The sequence below is a fragment of the Phoenix dactylifera genome, chromosome 11 (assembly GCF_051530095.1).
Source record: "Phoenix dactylifera cultivar Ajwa chromosome 11, Ajwa_hap1_PhDact_Kaust_v1.1, whole genome shotgun sequence".
NCBI classification, from domain to species: Eukaryota; Viridiplantae; Streptophyta; class Magnoliopsida; order Arecales; family Arecaceae; genus Phoenix; species Phoenix dactylifera.
The window spans coordinates 18,728,219-18,742,961 of NC_143200.1; the positions used below are offsets into that span (position 1 = coordinate 18,728,219).

The following is a 14,743-nucleotide window of genomic DNA, read 5'->3' on the forward strand; positions in this document are numbered from 1 at the left end:
ATGCATTTGTTGTATAACATGTATGATGGAATAATAGTAACCATAACCATGAAACCTTTTCCAGCAATTTAGGGCTTTCTTAAGTGTTAATGCAAGCTTTTCCAAGTCCATTTTCTCTGCTTCAATCAGTTCTTGCTTTGACCTTCCCCTTTTTAATTGGTCCTTGAATACAAATTCAATCATTTTGCTAATTGGTACAGTCTCATAATTTTGTTGCATGTGCTGATCACTGTTGCAATCAGTTTTTCAAAAAAAATGAAAGTTGTGGTACTTGATGTCACTCTATAGTTGCTATTACTTGTTAGTTAGCAAAAGGCAAATCCTTGTGTATGGTCATTGACAATGCAAGATTTTGATGCACAGACAATCATGTCATATATATCATGTTTCCATTAGTTGATAATATTCATGTTTATCTCCCTCAAATATGTCTTCTAATGAAGGACCAAAATGCCTGTCTATACCATTTCTCAATTATGATACATGTCATGCCAACAAGTCATTAATACTATGCCAGGTGCCTACATTTATACTTACTGCGCTAGTCAATATCATATTGGCTTTTATGCGTGCATTTTGAAACAATATGCACTTGTATAGGATGGCAACGACAAAATAGCCATTCGACATTAACTGTAGCTGAGAAACAAAGGTGATCCATTCTCCATTGTACATAATCTCCTTGTAATGCTACTAATATATAGCGTTACATTGTATTGACAATATGTTCACAACATTCAACATGCGTTGTTAAGTTGTAAACAAGTCGCAGGTTCCCATGTAGTTTTTTATCATGAATTTTAAGCCTAGACATGTGTATCTATCTCAGTTTTTATGAGAGATTACTTGAAATGAACCCATATACATGTTGAACGACAACCAACACCAACGTTGATATCAAAAGCGATATTATATCTTAATTTTTATGTATTAGTTCAACTATATATATATATATATATATATATATGTTCCAAACCTGTCTATATTCTAGTATAAATCAGTTATAATTGGTCTATCTTACAAAGAATGATTGAATAAAGCAGTATATCTTAGTTTTTATGGATTGACTAAACTATATTTTTTTGCTTCAAACCTGTCTATATTCTAGTATAGATTAGTCATAATTGGTTGAGTTTACCAAGAATGTTTGAATAAAGCAGTGTATCTTGCATGCTGATTGTGAATCAGAGGTTAAAGCACCGGTAGACATGGTTGATCTGACACAATATGTTCTGTGCCAGTTTCTGCTAGCACATGACACTGGCATGTTACAGGCTGCATGCAACCATGCCAAGCACTGGCATAGCACAACATTCCTTGGTACATAATGTGCCAGTGCCAGCCAATTGTCTCCATTCTTGCTATGAATCTTGTTTTCATTACAGTGCTAGCCAATTATCTCCGTGGTATGATGCAGTTCGCATACTGTGCTGACTTCTGACTCGCACAATCATGTTATGCTACACTTTAATCCCTTTGGTCTTATTTAAACTTCATATTTGTTGCCTATGTTCCTTGACATGGTTGCGAAATGCTTAATGCAAGTTTGTGCTGAAAAGGTGATTCTTCTAAATTCTTAGGCCTTGTAATTCATTTTAGAGTTTTAGGAAAACAAGGACTGAAGAACATACGTAAGAATGATTGTGAAAATATATTATCTTAATTCTTATATCTGTACGTTAAGTCTTCCCAAGTTTTTAATTTCAACCACAATGTGCTTGGTATCGGCTGGACTAAAATGAAACCAATCCCAGTATGGCATTTCATTTGGTTTAGCACTTCAATTGTGATTGTGGCCAATATTGTTAGTTTAAATCAGGGACTGCTGAACCCAGCCGAACTGTCCGGTTCAGCTTGAATCAAACTAACCCGTCGGACGACCTAGTCTATGACCGGGTCAGTTCTCCATTAGAAAATGGTTCCGGCCACCTAGGAGCAGGAACCTGATTGGATCTGGCTGGAACCGGTCGGAACCGGACGGTTCTGTCCGGTTCGACTCGGTCCAAACCGTACTGATCATAGACTGGGTATGGGTCTTTGTACCGGTTCGGCGAACCTTGTTTTAAATTGACATACGGATGGCACATTAGTTTCATTTGTGTTGACTTTCATTTTTTTTGAGTTGGAAGAGGAGCATGCCTTCAGGTAATAGATTCTTTGTGTGAAAGACATTTTAGAATGATGTGGCATGAATTTCGTTTGCTTTGAGAAGACTGGAATTCAAGAAGCTGTCTCTCTATGTTGATGGTCATATTTGTTCATATGAAGTAAGATCTTGCTTATATTCCATGAAGTGTCCCAGATTTGAAAATAATGTGATCTAACAAAGAACCAAAATTTATTTTTTATTCTCTGTTTTCTATACAATATATGGTATAGGTAGTGTGGTTTATCATTTTCTCTAACTTGTGATATTTCCTAAATATTTCCTAAATTTAAACATTTTCCTCTTATTTTTTGGTATTTTCCTTGTTTTGTGTTGGATTTTAATGTTTATATCATTTGGACGGAAACCAGAGATGATAACCAATAATTTGTAATACTATTTTTTTTGTTATAACTTGTAATGTTTGTCTTTGTTTAGTAAACTTTTTTCTTGATATTTTTTCCTTTGATGGTGAATAGTTACTTATTTATATGGTTTTGGACCAGAATTGCTTAAATGGAGCAAATTTTCAATTTTTTGCCTTAACCTGAACCATGGACGAAACAAAGCCTTCTTCTTCTTGAGAAAAGGGAGGCCTAATTAATTTCTGCAGAACCATGTTTTTGAGAACTTAATTTGTACAGCCTTAGCATTTCAGTAACCAGTTGTGGGATTTTTTTTTTCAAAAAAAAACTAGCAAAATATGTTCAATAATTAACAACTAGTGGTAGCTTGACTGCTATAATTTAAAGCAATTTCTGATTTCTTTTATATTTGTCTGTATGGCCTTTAGGAACATCTTGTGGCCAGGTGGAGAGACAATTAGCATCGAAAAACAAGGAGGACTGTGAACTTGTGGACCAAACATATGTGGTTATAGGGCCCTTTCCTTTTGTTGATTGAAACAGTACTTTTCCTTATTTGAAGTCTCAGCATCAGTAGTTCTGAGATACCACCTTGTTGAACAGAGGTCCTTGTAACATGTTATTCTAGCCACTCTAGGAACAAGGATGTCTATTTCTTTTCTCCCTCATCGATCAAAGCAAATTATGTTTTGAGCCAGTTTCCGGAAGTTGATATGATTTAATTGCATTAAGAAATATTGGGCCTCTTTTTGCTTAGTGGGCTCTATATTTTGTAGGAAAATCATTTATTCTTCATCTTAGAGTTACACAGTAGTGCTCATCCGAACACTCTGTTAATTTCCTTTTTCATTAACAGAGTTGTTCAGTTTTTTGTAGAACTAACAATAAATTGTGCGCTCTAGCAATATCTAAAGTGAGTAAACACCATCCTATGAGAGAACTATGTATTGAATTATAATTTTTGTTCCTAAGCCTCCAAATACATTTGCTTTCTGCTGTTTCTCCATGGAAGTTGGTTGTAAGTGTATTAAGGGTTTTGGGCAAGGATACCTCTGTTGGATGATAGAGCATCCTATTGAGCAACTTGGTTTGATTTCGCCCCCTTTTTTCTGTCCTTTTAAAGAGGATATGCTTGTAACATTTCGGGGAACTTCATACAGATTGGAGACGATCGAGCTTATTTTGTGTGGTTCTTTGTTCCCATCTGAGTTCTCAATCAAAGATAAGGTGAAACATTGGGTAACAATTTTCTCGAGGTTTGATAAAGTTGAGGTCAAGGCTCTTGAACAGGTTCTTTTGCAAAAGCACAGGTTTGTATAGATTCCATCATGATTTTATGGGATTTCCAATGTTGTCTGTTTAGTTAAGTATCTTGTATTTGATAGGCTTTGCACGGATTTTCAGGTGATTTCCTCTTGGATTGCAGGTTACAGCAAGAATTGCAGAAGTATCTCTCTCTTAGACAGACACATCAGGTTTGCAAATATTTGATATTGTCAGTACAATTACATAATTTCAAGATGCTGTTACAAATCAGTCTCGCTGAAAAGCAGGAAGATGCCCCTGACCTTCAAAAGAGAATTTCTGGCTCCTTCCGAATTATGTCTCGCTTGTTCAGTGATCCTGCAAAGGCCGAGGAGAGTTTTGTGACTCTCAATCAGCTAAAAGATGTGAATATATGGAAAATTCTGTCAAGCCTACTTGATCCTAGCACTAGTTTCTGTCAAGCATGGTCATATCGGGTATTTAATGTTCTCTGATTCAAGTGAATACCTTTAAGGATATAATTCATAAAAGTGATTATAACATGGTCAGTATATTTCATAGCTTCAGAATATTAAAGTGCTGGAGCTTGTAGTGTAACTGTCGCCAAATACATGTTAACTTACAGCAAAAAAGATAAATGACATGTAATAAGTCAATCAGCTGGCTTTCATCTGTGGATTTTGGGATTTTTGATATAATTTCCCTGTTTGCAGGATGAATTGCTTAAGATCCTTGGAGAAAGACACCCACTTTATGATTTTATGGGAATGCTTTCAATAAAATGTTCATATCTACTCTTCAATAAGGAGTATGTTAAGGAGATTCTTTCAGAAACTGCTGCACAACAATCTGTTGGAAATACAAGGCTTGTGTCATCATGCATGAATCTACTTACGGTAACATATACCCTTGTCACTTAGATATTTTAAGTTTTATGAAAGTGAACTTGTATAATATTTAAATGTGAGTTTTTGCTTCTGCTGATTGACATGATATATCCAAACAAATGGACACTTTTCACAGAATGGCTGGGTTTGAAAATTCTAATAAAATCCAAAGATCATCTGCTTGCTAATGTTGGATCCATGACCTTTTAGCTTTTAAGTAGTTTGATGCAAAAAAGGTTTATTTTAAAATAGTGTGCTGAATGAATCAGTGAATCTTGTTGAGTCAAATTCTAGACATAATTGAGTTAGCTACCAATACATGGATTCAGTCCCAACATGCGATTCAAAAGTCAAGACTATGCTCATGATCCTCAAATACATTTGAAGCAGTGGGTTTAGTAGAATTCGAAAGCTTAGAAGTGATTTTGGATACGTTAACATGCTAAGAGATGCAGGATCGAATTGGAATGACCAGCGTTGTGTGCGAAAGGACCATAGGAATGAGATAGTTTAGGGTTTAAAGTAGCTTTATTGCTTCCAGTCTGAGTCCTGAGAACAGGACGGCAATGAACTAATAGTAATTTTCTGGGGATCAAATAACCTTACTCTAGGGTTTTATATGTGAAAGAGCCTATGAGAAATAAAGATCTAGGGTTTTCAAGGCTCAACTGAATGGTTCACTATAGGGTTATAATTAGATTTCAGCAGTTTAATTCACACAGATTTAAACAGGCGGCAGTAACTTTTGGAAAGATTAAATTATAGAGAATTAAGTATTAAAAAAAGGGCGGCTAGGTGCATGAGGTTCCTGCTATGTTCGGGGAGGGTCAGATCTACATAGTCTTACCCCCACATGGAAAGAGGCTATTTTTGTGTTTCGAACCTGTGACTCTAGATCGTGATAGAGCTATCTTCCCGTTACCCTAAGGATTACCCTCTAGAGAACAAGTATTGAGATCCCTATTCATATTGAAACCAACAAGTATTTCAGTGCAGTGATTAAAACTAGAAAGATATCAAAGGGAAACTGAAATCTGATGGTAATCTTTGAAATAATAGCGGCAAGCAATTAACAGAAAATAATATAGAGAAAAAAATTAGTAGAGGAAGAAAAGAGGGTAGAAAATATGGCAAAGATATGGGAGAAAGGGAGGAAAAACAGTCGGCTCATAGCCTTCTTCACTTCATCAAAACTTTTCAGCATACCTCACCTTGCAACAGGTCCTTTCTGGACTCTTTGTAGAATCAACAAAATTGCTAGAAATTTCCCAGTTGGAGTGATGCAGGACTCATATAAATATAGAAAGAAATCCCTCAAAAATCTCACTAATTAACCTCTATTTGACTCTTAGTAGGACTCTTTAAAGGTCATAGTTACTGAAGCATACACTGTTTATGCTACACTGATATAGTAGATACTTTTCTATCTAAAACACATTGATTAATGAAAGAAACAAAATATATAAGTCAGAATTGAACAACTTATAAACCAAATAAAATAGAAAAAGAAGCTTGGACTGTTGGACTTTTGTTGACCACACTATGGACTGAAAGGATGCTCCGTCATCACTTAGTCTATCTTTTGCTTAGTGGTGCAGTTTTTAAGGGCTGTTGCAGCTGCATGGCACTGCTGCTACTATCACTTGTGTTGCTGTCACAGGCTAGCTTGTGCTCTCTCGTGCTGGTGTTACCATTGCCATCACCTGTGCCCCATCTGCTTTACTTTTCTACTTCTGCTGATATTATTGTGATATATGTTACTGAAACCTTATAGCTGGTTTCATGCCCATGCCATCCTAGAAGCTTTGCAGTTGCTTTTAAGCTACTTTAAGAAAGTTGATTTCTTTGCTCAGCCTCTGTTTTCATCTTGGGACTCCTAGCTGAAGGTATGAGTAAAAATCTAGAGAGAAGGGTGAAGAGAAGAATGGAGAGAGAGAAGGGAGATGGGGGGCAATCTATTTATCTATTCTAGTGCCTGAGTAGATTTTGGAATAGTCTTTCATACATCAATGGGTAAGTTGTTGAAAGGTAGGATACCATATTCTCATTACTGGCTTGTGCTGTTTAACAGTGGTAAAACTGTATGATATCCAATATTGAGTAGGACTTCCTCATGGGAGTTTTACTTATGGAAGAAACTAACATTTCAGCTATAGCTGCATTGATGGAGGTTGCTCGATATAGCCATAAGGAGATATGATTTAGGTGATGAGGACCAAGAGATTCATAAGGAATGGAAAAGAGTCACATGAAGAGCAGAAAGCAAAACATTATAAGGCTCCAGAGCCAATAAAAATGCTAAAGACATGAAATGATGGCAGAAATTGTGGAAATAATTTTAAAGCAAGCAGAAGGTGAAGAACTAGAATGTTATCAGAGAATAGAAAGAGAATAAATGAAGAAAGTCTAGAGAACATCAAAAGAAATCCTCGAATAAGCAAGAAATAAATTGACAAGGGACAAGGGGATGAAAACAGGGTTGGAATTATATTAAGGTGCTTTGAGTAGTTAGTGGAGGATTTGACAAGTGAATAAGAGGTAAATAAATGTGTAAATAGAGCGTCTTGGCCATAAGAATCGATGTCAACTCTACATTGAGCATTAAACTACAAAAGGATCTGTTGGAGATATGAACCATGGTCTGCTGTTTTAATTTGAGCCAAATTTGAATGTGGCTAGGGAAAGGAAATAATGAAACAATGGACATACTTGTTGGCAGACATGGTTTCATGTGAAGGTCTGAAGCGAGGATTCCCAACTAGGTCATCTTGTAACTGAGAAGCAAGAGTTGGGTGAGCCATGAGAAGATTTCAGAGTATCCACTTGGGGCAATAGCCCTATATATATATATATATACTTCCAGAAAAGGTTGAAACTTTCCTCATATACGGTAGAACTGTATAAGCACTATAAATTTAGGAAAATGTTTAAACATTGTTCAAGTTACTAGCTAATAACTATGTGATTCCTTTTGAATAAAAACCAAGATTGTTTAAGTAATTCTGGTGTTTTAATGTCTTAATGAAGCTGTTCAAATTTTGATTCTTATGTTTGAGGAGTACAAGTTGGTGCAAGGGTGAAAAGTACAATATGAATCTTTTAGAATAATGTATTATCATTGTGGAGAAGAAATCATGCACTATCTTTGATCTTTGTGCTGCAGAGAGAAAAGATATCTTGTAAAATTAATCAATTCAAAGCTGTATGTTCATCTAGGCTGTTTGACATGAAAGGATTTAGGATCCAAGTTCAATCAGGTTATCATTCCATCATCTTTATTGAGATAATGTTCTTACTTCTTAGTGCTTTCATCATTAGGTCCTTCCAAGTTACCCTTGTTTTCAAAGATCTTGATGCATCTCATAAATGAATCAATAACAAGCTTCTCCTTATGCTTTGCAGTCCCTTTCATGGTTTAGCACTTGAGAGTATGTGAGTGTTCATAGAAGAAGATGTACATTCCTTGTTATTATTAGGAGGGGAAAAGATATGTATGAATGATTTAAGGTTTACATCTACTCAAATTTAGTAAGTTTTGTGGATCTGTTCTCTAACGCTGGCTTTTGAAAACCAATAGCTACTAAAAATGTTAGCCAGTGGTAGAGCAAATTTATCCATTGCGAGCACATTTAGTCCTCAACCCACTCAAGAACTTAATCTTATCTTCTGGTGCCACGTGAATTTTGATATCCAAGAAGAACATTGAGATGGAAGGAATCCATATTTCTATAGTTGTGAATATTTCTAAATCCTATCTTTTGTTTGTCTGAGTCGAGTTCCTGGAAGAAGGGAAGGTATGTGTGGGAGATGGGGAAAGAACTAGAAGATTGTTGAAGGTGGAGGATGTAGCAGGACAAGGGTTTTTATTTGCTAGTATTAGCTTTTGCCATTTTGGTTAGCAAGTTTACAGGCGATTATTGCAAGAATACATGGCAAGTTGGAGTGTAGTTGTTGAGAAGGTGCTTCAGGCATTGGTAACCATGGAAGCAGAAAGTAAATATTCAAAGGAATTACTTTTGTGTTACCTATGGAGAAGCTTTGTTTGTTGGGCTACTTGTATTCTGAATGGTGTCTGCCATTATTTGCTGAGATAGTCTGGTCCAATATTTTGGCATTTGGTTCCATGATTGCTGCACGAACTGCATGCGACAAGCACAAGGAAAACTACCCAAACTTTTCTATGGGCAAGTAGGAGTGGGTTTTTAAGAACAGGCTTAGAAAAAGAAACTGAAAGAAGTAATATTTGAATAATGTGTATGAAGGTTGTCCAAAGGAATGACTTTTAAAGGTCATTTAATGAATTTTAGAAGAATGTATGCATCCGATTTTATATATCACGTGAATTCTGGCAAGCTTCTGCATAATGGCTGTTAGATGCCGAAGCTGGAGCATTGCATGATTTTCGGAAGTGGCAGTTTTGATAGTCAATGAAGAAGAAGATTATATACAATTGTTAGCTGTAAAAATATGTTGGACAATGATATGTAGTTTGGCATAGTTTATTCATAAGAATGTATGTTGAATATTATCTCAATCCCATGCATGTAATATATGCATATATAATGTACAGCTTACAGATGAACTGGTCCACAAGTTGTTCTCTCTCTCTCTCTCTCTCCCCTCCCCCTCTCCTTCTCTTTCTCCCTCTCCCTCTCTCCCCTTTTCCACAATTGTCCTTAGAAGGGAAAACTAAGAAGCATATTTTAGTAGTAGGATACACTTGAAGGGCCAATAGATCGTTTTTTGGAACATATCGTAGGTCTTATTTCTTATTCTTCTCTTTCACTTCCTGGAAGCTATATCACTTTCAAATTCCTCTTCATCTTTGCAGTGTTAACCGCTTGCTTTTGTTTATACCTTCTTTCTTTATTCTGGATTTGATCTTTTCGTCATGTGGAGCATAGTTTTAATTTTTTTTTATCTTTTCATTTTCCGTGCTTTACTTTCGGTTTTGCATTTCATATTAACATCACTTGAAATATTGCGTGCATGTATGCATCCTTTCAGAGTTTCAGCTTCGAATTTGCACATTTTGAATCAATCGAGTGCATGTTTGTGAAATTATAGTGGACAAAGCCTCTTCTCTTTTTACTTAAAAATGCAGTTGTCTATGCTTGAAGCTGTGCAAACTCTACCACCCACACCCCAATCTTTTCCCTAGAGGATGAGTCCCATCTTATTAGGTCACTCTGCAGTTCTTCATCAGTGCTTTCTGTTAATGTTGCTTCAGGCATTCAACAAAGTTTCTGATTTCCGAAATGTAATTCTTAACTTGCTCATTGATGGCATAGTCTTTTTATTTCAAGTAACAAGATGACTTAACCCTATGTGGGGGTGTAAATGCAGCTTGCAGTCAGTTTACCATTGCAAAAGAATCTTTGTTCCCATTTAAAATCAGTCCTGGAGGCTACATAAAACCTATAATCCTTATAATTTATTTCCAGCAACTTCTGCAGGATTTTGCTATGGTGCCTAGAGAATGGTGAATTTGTCAAACTTTTCAGCAGAGACTGTGACTATTTTCATGAGGCTTTGACAATTACAATATTGCCAATTTTAGGAACGTGTGTATGACTATTAGTTTTATGGTTTGAATCAGCATCTTGAATCCTGTGACTTGGCTAAAATTAGTGACTTAAGTGCCGGTTAAAGGTCAGGTTCTGGGTTAGGAATTTGCACCTCCTGCATTATAGTTCTGCTTGTGGCCAAAAGTTTTTACATAAATCTTAGTAAAGCTTTGTTCTGATCGCAAATTTTTTATTAGTTTTAATTAAACCAGCATTTTGTATCATGCTTATTATGATGATTTAAGGATTATCAAACTGCCTTTTCCAGGTTATATCGAGTTTCTCTCCCCTGCTTTTGGCTGGTTGTGAAGAAGATCTCGTTTGTCTTTTGAAAGAGGATAATGAAATAATTAAAGAAGGTATTACTCATGTTTTGGCGAGGGCTGGTGGAATCATTCGTGAACAGCTGGCGCTGACTTCAAGGTGCAACTGGTTAAACTTATAAGATGAAATTAAGCATTGTTACTGAAACACGGGTTTTGATGTGCAACTGGTTATACTTGTATGTGGACATAGCTATCACTGAAATATGGTTTTTGATATTCTTTTTTTTTGTTTTTGTTTTCAGTTCTGTTGACCTACTGTTAGAAAGGCTATGTTTAGAGGGTACACGGAAACAGGCAAAATATTCTGTACAGGCGCTCGCAGCAATAACTAAAGATGATGGTCTGAAGTCCCTCTCTGTTCTATACAAGGTTTTCTTGGTCATAATTCATTGTCCATTATTTTTTTTCATCTATCGAACATTTTTCTTCAAGAAACCTCTTATTATTGATGAGAGTTGCATTAAATGGCATTTACAACTGTGTTTACAGAGGCTTGTGGATATGTTGGAGGAGAAAAGACATTTACCAGCCATATTGCAATCCCTGGGATGTATAGCACAGACTGCATTGCCAGTTTTTGAAACCAGAGAGGAAGAAATTGTAGGGTTCATAAGGAGTAAAATCCTGGAGAGTAGCAATGTATGGCCTTCCTTATCAAAGTTGACAGAACTATGTATACTTTTTTCTTTGACAATATGATAGGTATTAATTGTTTAATATTTCATTATTTGTATCAGATGGATGATGGGGTTTCTACACAAACGACTGAGTGGAGTGAAAGGAGTGAATTTTGTTTATTGAAGGTAAGTAAGTATTTTTATTTTAAACACTTATTTTCTGGTGTTCAAAATATGATTATGAATGTGCCATACCCTGGTGCAACAGAATCGTATTAATTGCTATGTACAATTTTTACTACACAACTCCACTTGCATTATTTCCCTCATGAGCCATGTTTTGCATGTAAACTGCAGATCTTTGGCATTAAGACTTTGGTGAAGAGTTACTTGCCTGCCAAAGATGCTCATTTACGACCGGGAATTGAAAAACTAGTGGAGATCCTAAAAATTATTCTTTCATTTGGGGATATTTCAGATAATATAGAATCAAGGTATTGAAGGAAATCCATTGACCTTCATATATAGCGCATTTGTCTAAAGTTTTTATTTCCTATACATTTTTTGCCTATTATTATATTTGCCTGAAGAATAAGGCCCTTTTACAGTGCTGCTGATAAGGCCCATTTGAAGCTTGCTTCAGCAAAAGCTGTTCTTCGGTTGTCAAGGCACTGGGATCACAAGATACCTGTTGACGTTTTTTATATGACCTTAAGAATGCCACAGGTGGATTCACATTCTTTATTGACTCTGTGCTTTTTTTAGTTTCTCCAACCATGCCATCCAAAAGCAATTAAAGTTTCCTCTTACTTCTTCTTCTTCTTATTTAGCTTATTTTGTGGTGTTTACTGGTTTTTGTCCTTGATTTTTTAGGATATCCATCCTCAATCTAGGAAATTATTCCTTAACAAAGTGCATCAGTATATTAAGGAAAGGCTCCTGGATGCAAAATATGCTTGTTCCTTCTTGTTAAACATAAACGGGTATCACACTCCAGAATATGAAGAGGTCAATATTATTTTTTTTTTTAAACTTTGAAGTACAAGCGGCTAATAGTACTATGCATTTCACTCTTACTTGCTTGAGTAAGGACTTTTTTAAAAAAAGTTTGTTCTTCAATCTGCCAGTGCAAACAAAATCTACTTGAAGTAGTACAAGTATGCCAGCAACTTAAGGTACGACAACTTTCTATGCAATGCGAGATGAACATGCTGGTGGCTTATCCTGAATATATCCTTGCATATTTGGTCCATGCCCTTGCACATCATCCTTCGTGTCCAAATATTGAAGAGTGCATGGATGTTCAAGCATTTGAGCCCACTTACTGGTATGTTGAACCATATTTATTAAACTCAAAAGCCTTCTGTCTTTATGATTCACTTTTAGAGGGCCTTCCATCAGGGCACATATTGGTTCTACCATTGTAACTTTTAAATTTTAAACTGCACAGTCTAAAACTTCGTAGAAATGTATATAATTGTTTTTTTCTTTTCTCTTGTTTTTGTTGGGTTAGTGATGCATTTTATGATTATATATCGTACAATCATGTTCTTGTAGGGCAACTCCCTACTGGAATTTCTATATTGAAGTAATTTCTTCTACTATGAAAATTTTCATGCTTGGACCTTAAGCTACATGATCTCATATTATAGCTTCTGAGGCTCATTCCTTGCTGATCACTGTATATTGTTATCCAGTTCAATCCTACAAGATAATACCTTCTCTGTTGAAGTCTGGTAGGCTGTAATTGAAAACCTAGTCTTTTTTTTTGTCATTTGTCATTGACCACTGCAAATGTGTATTCTTGCTCCTCTGAAGCACGTGGTTTCAATTAGAAATTCATGTTTAGATCTCGTTAAATCCAATACTTCGAAGATATGTGATATTCTACGTGTACCATTTCTGTTCAGTAATCCATTATATTATATTTCCTTTTGGGTGCTTCAGCAATCTATATTTCTTTGTATTTTGCCTAACAGTTTCATCTGCACAAGATGCTTTTTTAGTGCATGGCAGCATTGGTTCTTGAGGACAAATAACTGCTCAAATTGTACTTACATTTCTATAACTCAAATATGTAGAGTTTTTTATTCAACAGTGTCTTTTGGGTGATCATGTGGATGCTATGTATGTTACTTAAAGCATATGACATGAGCTTTGCATCCAATCTTTGTGTTTGGCGATGTATTAGTCAATGTTGGTCAATGCCTTTTATCTTGACACTAGTTGCCTGATAGCATAGTTTCATGACACTAGTTGCCTGGTAGGTGTCATAATTCTGAGAATACAGCTAAAAAGAGAATTTGAGGATGCTATCATGTGCTTATTACTGGTTGAGGTGTGTCTTATCTTGTGATCGTAACTATAAAAATGTAGAAATAAAACTGTGTGAAGCAAAGCTTCATGAGAAACTTCGTCGTATATGTATGCTAATTGTTTTTTGGCTTCCAGGAGGTTGCATTTGTTTCTTTCTACGTTGTTGCATGGAGATGAAGGTCAACAATCTGGTAGTGTTTCCAACAAGAAAAAGGAGAGTTTTACTGCAATTGTTTCTATTTTGCACAGTATTAAGAGCTCAGAAGATGTGGTTGATGGAGCAAAGTCAAAAGTATGTGATTTTTAAGTCACTTAGTGCTGGAACTTCTTACTGTCATACCGCATAATTGTGCATTTTAGTTGATAAGAATCATTGTATATCATGATGAAAATTTCATCTCTATGGTTTGGTGTTAGATATTTGATGACGAGTTTGATGCCAAATTTGCAGACATTACATGCTATATGTGATCTTGGCCTCGCAATTGCAAAGAGATTGGTTCAAGACCCTACAGATATTTCAGTAATCAGCGAAGTTCCCCTCCCATGTATGTTATACAAGCTTGTTGAGAAAAACAAAGATGTGAGCTCTGTGGTGAGTATTTTTAACGTAAACATATAACCTTTTCCAATGCCAGGTGAATGCCAGAAAGGAAGATCAATAATTTCATGTTTTGAGCATCCATCTTGCTATTATTGCAAAGTTATGTTATTGTCTTGATTATTCTAGTGCATTTTCTGGGGTGCCTTTGATGTAATCATGAGCTGTGGTAGAACACAGGAATGTTGTGATTCTATATGTCTAATTTAGAATTAATGCCGAGTTATTTCATAATGCATGTCAGTCATCAGGCATTTTACCAAATATCTTGACTAGGTAATACTTAATAATGCTATAGCTACATATCTTTGACCCCACGTCACGTCAGGTCTCCAGTAATAGAAATGTGAAAATGTTATAACATTTTCCTTTTGTAGACATACGGTGCAGTTTACCTGAGGCAGCCTTTGTTTTTTTTTTTTTCCCCGGAAATGGCTATGTTATATGAGCGTGTATCAATGTTGTTTTTGTTGTTCCTTGTACTTTTGGACCAGTTTCATAGCTGAAAAAGCTTATATGATACATGGGTTGACATAAAAACTGTCTTGCTTGCTCTTTTATAGCTTCATGAATTAGAGTCTTATCTCATTATAAGAAGGTAGCAAGCATGTTTCTTTTAGAAATCAATATACCTAGTTGATACAAAGTTGGG

The 14,743-nt window shown here is 35.7% G+C and overlaps 1 protein-coding gene across 12 annotated transcripts in view; it reads left to right on the forward strand.

Annotated features, from left to right (window-relative positions):
• LOC103718442 (binding protein) overlaps positions 1-14,743 on the forward strand; it is a 33,217-nt gene that overhangs the window by 8,692 nt on the left and 9,782 nt on the right. For 9 of the 12 annotated variants that reach the window (XR_605837.4, XR_605838.4, XR_015971230.1 and 6 more), the window contains exons 9-22: positions 3,672-3,821; positions 3,938-3,986; positions 4,065-4,253; positions 4,491-4,673; positions 10,500-10,654; positions 10,800-10,926; positions 11,047-11,196; positions 11,295-11,360; positions 11,532-11,668; positions 11,783-11,900; positions 12,048-12,182; positions 12,302-12,501; positions 13,626-13,782; positions 13,942-14,085. Coding sequence is in view for 7 of the 12 variants with exons in the window: in XM_008807267.4 (XP_008805489.3) it covers positions 3,672-3,821; positions 3,938-3,986; positions 4,065-4,253; positions 4,491-4,673; positions 10,500-10,654; positions 10,800-10,926; positions 11,047-11,196; positions 11,295-11,360; positions 11,532-11,668; positions 11,783-11,900; positions 12,048-12,182; positions 12,302-12,501; positions 13,626-13,782; positions 13,942-14,085 (1,960 nt within the window). In the remaining 5 variants the exon portion in view is untranslated. The remainder of the gene's footprint in view (positions 1-3,671; positions 3,822-3,937; positions 3,987-4,064; positions 4,254-4,490; positions 4,674-10,499; positions 10,655-10,799; positions 10,927-11,046; positions 11,197-11,294; positions 11,361-11,531; positions 11,669-11,782; positions 11,901-12,047; positions 12,183-12,301; positions 12,502-13,625; positions 13,783-13,941; positions 14,086-14,743) is intronic. The other 3 variants (XR_015971231.1, XR_015971229.1, XM_088707051.1) reach the window with 1 other exon arrangement.